The sequence below is a fragment of the Sorex fumeus genome, unplaced genomic scaffold (genome assembly GCF_029834395.1).
Source record: "Sorex fumeus unplaced genomic scaffold, SorFum_2.1 ptg000097l, whole genome shotgun sequence".
NCBI lineage: Eukaryota > Metazoa > Chordata > Mammalia > Eulipotyphla > Soricidae > Sorex > Sorex fumeus.
Window position 1 is genome coordinate 370,945 of NW_026606154.1, and position 6,000 is coordinate 376,944.

Consider the following 6,000-nt stretch of genomic DNA (forward strand, 5'->3'; position numbering starts at 1 on the left):
TCCCCTCTCGCTCGCCATCCGGCCACCCAGGCAGCCTTTACTCCAGCCCCGTCAGCCTCACCCCTACTTTCAGCCTCCTCTCTGCACCCCTTTTCTCTTCATCTACAAATTCCTCTTGGAAATTCAGAAAGATGCTGAAAACCATCTCTGAGTGCTAGAAATTCCACATCTTTCCCACGGATTCCCCGCTCTCTGCTCTCGTTGTCTCGGGGTCCACGCCACAGTCCGGGCCTTGAATCTTGAGATAGTTCCTCTGGCTCCTGTCCTTAGTCCTGCCTCTACTGTTTGGCTTTGCCCAAACAGAGGGTGGGCCTTCAGAGTGTCCGAGTTCTGCCGTGCTAAATCCAGACACACCTGCTATGTATCCTGAAGGGCCACCGGTACTCTGTAAAGGCCTAGACTCACGCCTCTCCCCGGCGGCCCAGGACAGCGGAGCAGCTCCGAAGTGTTTCCAAGCAGTGACCCCTGCACCCCCAGGGCTTTAGTTTTCTTCAGAGTTTACTGGGCAGTGAGAGCAAGAGCACTGGAATCCAGGCTAGAGAGATGGCCCAGGGGCAGGGCGCCTGCCTTTCACGTGGCCGGCCCGTGTAGCTGGTACAGTCCCCCATGTACCTACCGCCCCTGGGTCCTTCCTACGTGCAGAGCCAGGAGGAACAGCCCTGAGCACGGCTCATTCTCCGTCTCGCTTTTGAAACTTCAGGGGGTAAAATCCTCCCGCGGGGAGCACTGTGAAGACGGGGGGGGGGGGGGGGAGGAGGCAGTCTGGGACCCGCCACAGGCAGGCGAGCACAGCCTCTTCTGCCCGGGTTCATCCTGCTTCCCTCCTTCCTCCCACTCAGCAAACATGGCCTGGGTGATCCCTCCCCAAACCCTCTCTCCACCACCAGCGCCTTCCAACGCACCAACCACTGCCAGATCACACCAGGCGCCCTGGAGGGGCAGTAAAGAGTGGCCTGGCTTTGGGAACCAAAGGAAGCCTGAGAGCAAGTCACAGGCCGACCGGGGCCTCTGCCATGCTCCTGATATTTCTCCCCATTTCTCATCTTTTCTGCCCAAACAGCCTTCAGCTCACCTGGTCCCAGCTCCTTGTCTTCCCCACTCTTGCCCTACTTCCGCCCAGATAACACAGACCCTGACTCCAGTGGGACGGAGAACCTGAGCTCAGACTCCCAGTCAGACTGCCCGTGGCTCTCTCGAAAGTCCACCCACCCCGCCCCACCAGCAGGCAGGCTTAGGCTGCGGGCAGCACGTGTCAGGGAGCCCCGGAGAGCCCTTTTCTATGTTGGGCAGGAGGAGGGAGATGGTGGGCCCCTGAAAGCCGTGTGCACCCCTCGGCCCACAGATCTGGTCTGCCTGGTCTCCAGTGGGTCTTTCATCAGACCAACCTAACTTAGGCTGTCCACCACTGCTGTGACAAGCGTTCCTACCAAGAAGGGGAGTTTTGTTTTGCTTTCATTTGCAATGACTCTTAAAGAGTAAACTGACTCCTAAGATTCACACAGGGTGCTGGAGCATCCCTCCGGGGGTTGGGTTGCCTGCCTTGCACCTGGCGAACCCCAAATCCATCATCCCAGAACTGCACAGGGTCCCCAGCACAACCAGGAGGAATCCCTGAGCTCTGCTCAGTGTGGTCCCCAAGTGAAGATTTACACCTGGACTCTGTACCTATGCTACTCTTTCCGGTAAGAGTGTCCCAGGGGACTCTTAGAAACAGCAAGGAGAGGTCAGGGCAGTTGGGAAAGCTTCTGGGGAGCCGGATAAGGCAGCAATGAGTTCTGAGGTATTGGGGGACCAGAGAGTCTCCAGAGAGGGTGGGACACTAGAGCACACGTCACCAAACTAGGAAACCACAGTCCCTGCCCTCACAGCCTCCCCTGTCCCCTTCCCTCTGGTCCAGCCCAAGCTTGGGGCCCTTAAGTTGTCCTTCCACAATTCTTGGCCTAGGCTCACACTGTCCTTTTGCCCGGAAACACGTGCCCATGGCGAGCTCCACCCGGCCAACTCCTCCAGCTCCCTGGAGAGCCTTGGGAGACTGCACACTCCCTGCGAGAAGACATCACTGCAAAGTTCTGCAGGGGGGTGGGGAGGCAGGGACTGTGTCTTCGGTGCCGGGCAGTCCAAGGGCTCTATAAAGACCAAGGCAGCCCACAGCAGTGCCAGTGTGAGAAAGCCTGGGAGTCCGGCTTGTCCGCCTCCCAGCATGCAGGCACCCATGCACACACACATACACGCGCGTGCACGCACACACACACACACACCCTCGCGCACTCACGCATGCACACGCACTTGGCTGCCTGCCGTGGCTGTATCCTGCGATTGCTCCTGTTCTATCCGTTTTCACGTGCACTGTGCAATTATCTGCGAATCCCGGGAGGGCTGGGGGGGAGTCGGATGATGTCATCCTTTATCCCAGAACTTTGCACAGGGCTGGAGACCCCGCAGGGCCGGGGCGACGAGGAGGGGGAGGGGGCTCCAGAAATGTCCGTGCAGTGACCAGCCGGATGTCCATGCCGGTGCGGTGCAGGACATACCGTGGACGCAGCCGACGCCCCATCCCTGCGACCCGTCCCCGCGCCGGCTCCCCGCCCAGCCCTCGCGGGTCCCCTCTGGTCCCCCCACCCCGTCCGCGCCGTCCCGAGCGCGAGCGCGCCCCGCCCGCCCCCGCCGGCCCGCCCCGGGGACCCCCAGAGCCGCGAGAGGGAAGGGGCGCCGCCCCCGCCCCCGCCCCCGCCCCCGCCCGGCCTCCCGCGCCCCCGCGCCCCGCCGCGCACCGACCTGGAAGTGCAGCGCCATCTTCCCGGGCCGCGAGCTGGAGCGGCGGGGCTGGGGGCGGCGGAGGCGGCGGTCGGGGAAGCCCCGGCCGATCTCGGGGTCCCGGCGCCGCTGGCTGCCGCCTCGCGCCCTCGATCGTTCCCGGCCACTGGCGCCCGCGCGGCCCCGGCGTCCCCAGCGCTCGGCGGGGCGGGGCCCGACGGAGGGGCGGAGGGGCGGGGCCTAGTGAGTGGGCGGGGCCAAGAGGGGCGGGGCCTGGGGCGGAGGGGCGGAGCAACATAGGCGATTCCGAGGGACGGCCCCAACCTGGCGGGGCCTGGAGAAGGGGCGGGGCGGGGCCCGAATGGAGGAGCGGGCTCCACGGGCGGGGCCTGGAGTGGGGGGCGGGGCGACATGGGAGATCGGGAGGGGCGGCCCCCAACGGGGCGGGGCCTGGGGAAGGAGTGGGGCGGGGCCCGAACAGAGGGGCAGGCTCTTTATGGGCGGGGCCTGGAGTGAAGGGGCGTGGCCTGAAACGGAGGGGCGGGGCAACATAGGTGATTCAGTGGAACAGCCCCAACCTGGCGGGGCCTGGGGAAGGGGCGGGGAGGGGCGGGATCCATGGGCGGGGCCTGAGGTGGAGGGGCAGGGCGACATAAGCGATGGGGAGGGGCGACCCCCAACGGGGCGGGGCCCCGAACGGAGGAAGAGGCTCTCTCCATGGGCGGGGCCTGGAGCGGAGGGGCGGGGCGACAAGGGGGAACGGGGCGGGCGGCCCCCAACGGGGCGGGGCCTCGGGGAAGAGGCGGGTCCTAGGGGGCGGGGCCCTGCTGTAGGGGCGGGGCCTGGCAGGAGGGGCGGGAACTGGGGGAAAGGCGGGCTCTTATGGGGCAGGGAACGGGATGAAAGGCGTGGCCACGAGGCGCCTGGGCGTGGCCTGCTCTCGGGGGCGGGGCCTCCCAGCCGCCCTGCTGCCCCGAGTTCCAACCTCTGTGCCCGCTGACCCCCGGTGTGCCTCGACTTCTGACCCCTGCTTTCTTCCTTCCACCCCAACAGTCACGCGGTGTCTCCCTGCCCCCCACCGCAGCAGGGACCACCCTCTGGGCCCCAGTTTCTCCACTCTCCCGCCCCCTAGCACAACTGGCCCTCTAGGCCTCGTCGCTTCCTCCAGTCCCTGTCTGACCCCCAGAACCCAGCCTCCGTTTGGGTCAGCAGTGGTGGGCAGCGTTGCTGGTGTGGGGGCCAACACCCCTCCCCGCCGTGTCACCGCGCATCCCAGCTGTGTTCTGGGGCTCAGAACCGCGCCTCGTGGTGTTCCGGGGTCCAGGGACAGTCCCCCACAGTTCTGAGTGCCACGGGCAGCCTGAGCTGTCCTGGGGACCAGGGTGACCACTCCGGGTGTTTGGGGGCCACCAGGGCCACGCTGGGGATGGGGAGAATCCAAACACGCAGGTCCCGTGCTACACCCGTATACCCCCACGCCCCCAGGACCGTTTGCTTTAAACTTTATTTGGCTCTAGTTAAGCTGACAGCTGCGTATGTGCCGGTACATACCCACATTCTAGCTTCCGCTCTCAGGTATCTTGATAGCGACTTGCACTTTGCCCAGATGACCCCTGGAACCAGGGCCCCTGCTTTCAGGGGCTCCTCATGTCCCATGGACAGTTTGTTCTTCTGCTTGGGCTCATCTGCTCTGGGGAGAAAGATTCCTCGGATAGTTGTTCAAGTTCTGGCCTGCGAGGCGCAAACTCTCCACCAGTTTGTTTTGTTTTTGTGTTTTGTTTTCCAGTTTGGGGGCTGTACCCAGCTGTACTCAGGGCCCACTCCTGGCTCTGCACTCAGGCTTCAGTCTTAAGGAACCAACCATATGTACGTATGTCATGCAAGACCCGAACCACTGTACTGTCTCTCCAGACCCGCCTCGCTCCACCTTTGCCAGCAGAAAAACACCTTTGTTTGACATGCGTTTGTGGAGGGGCTTCCCAACAAGTGCTCATGCCTCCCCAGGATCTGTGGCTAACTGGGCTGTACAGTTCATCGCTGGGCTTGAGTGTTTCATTCTGCTCTGGCCTGTGGCCCAGTGTTGCCTGGGGCCACCAGGGCACCCTCTTTCTCCCACACAACAGTTCTCCGAGGTCGCCAAGGCCACAGGTGGCAATGCTCAGGGGGCCATGCAATCCCAGGGTGCAATCCGGGGCCCTCCACTTGCAAATCACACCCCCTTGGCCCCAGTGCCATCTCCCAGGTCTCCCTGCGTTTTTATGATGATAGTTTTTGTGGGTGTAGAGTCACTTTTTTGCCCCACCTCCAGCCCCAGCATTTGAAAAATAGTCCTGCCTTGATTTCTGGTTAGGATTATTGCCATTGGGAAGGACTCATCAGTCTGAATGTTGCTTGGTTGAGGGGTATGTGTCTGTTCCCTCTAGTGGATACTATCAAATACTATAAAATATATTAGTTAATTTGAGTAACTAAATATGTCTATGTGTGTGGCTTGGAACTCAGGAGACCCACCACTGCTGTGGGGTAGGGGACAATATGAATCTGGTACTTTTCAGCAGGATGTGAAAATTCTTTTTTTGGGGGGGAGGGTCACACCTGGCGATGCACAGGGGTTATTCCTGGCTCTGCACTCAGGAATTACTCCTGGCGGTGCTCACGTACCATATGGGATGTTGGGAATCAAACCTGGGACAGCTGCGTGCAAGGCAAACACCCTACCTGCTGTGCTATCGCTCCAGCCCCAGCATGTGAAAACTCTGTTTTCTATGTTGGATTATTTCTGTCAGCCTCTCCTCTGTTCTCCATGGGTGACTGCAGCTGCAGAGACCTTAGACAGTTTGTTGCTGAGGCCCATCCAATAGAAATCCCATTCTGCGATGTCTGGGCTGTTATCTAATCCCTCTATTGAATTTTATTTTATTTTTATATCAGATGAGTAGAGTGTTGATCTGATAACAAGTCTTGAGGGAGGCACACGTCTCAGGAGTGTGTGACCGCCTAGTCTGCATGCTTATGAACCACAAAGGCTCTGAATAATTCTTTATTTCACAGAGATTGAACCCAGGACCTTACACATAGAAGGCATGTGCTCCACCATTGAGACACAACCCCAGTCAGTAATTTCTTCGTTTTAGTTAGAATATTTCCAGCTCCAGAATCTTCAGATACCCTAACTTTTCCATTCTTTAAACAGATTCCAGGGTTCTGATGAAATATTTTACCTAAAATTCCTCATTCATCTTTATT

General features: G+C 60.5%; 1 protein-coding gene and 1 non-coding gene across 2 annotated transcripts in view; both read right to left on the minus strand.

Moving 5' to 3' along the window:
- The window catches only part of RANBP17 (RAN binding protein 17), a 243,532-nt gene extending 240,600 nt beyond the window's left edge, over positions 1 to 2,932 (minus strand). The window contains exon 1 of the mRNA XM_056133105.1: positions 2,776 to 2,932. Coding sequence (XP_055989080.1) covers positions 2,776 to 2,793 — 18 coding nt within the window. The 5' untranslated portion in view covers positions 2,794 to 2,932. The remainder of the gene's footprint in view (positions 1 to 2,775) is intronic.
- A 2,747-nt stretch (positions 2,933 to 5,679) lies between these two features.
- Positions 5,680 to 5,782, minus strand: LOC130041110 (small nucleolar RNA U13). Its single transcript, XR_008795057.1, has one exon. It is a non-coding gene; the product is annotated as a small nucleolar RNA U13 (small nucleolar RNA).
- Positions 5,783 to 6,000: the final 218 nt, after the last annotated feature.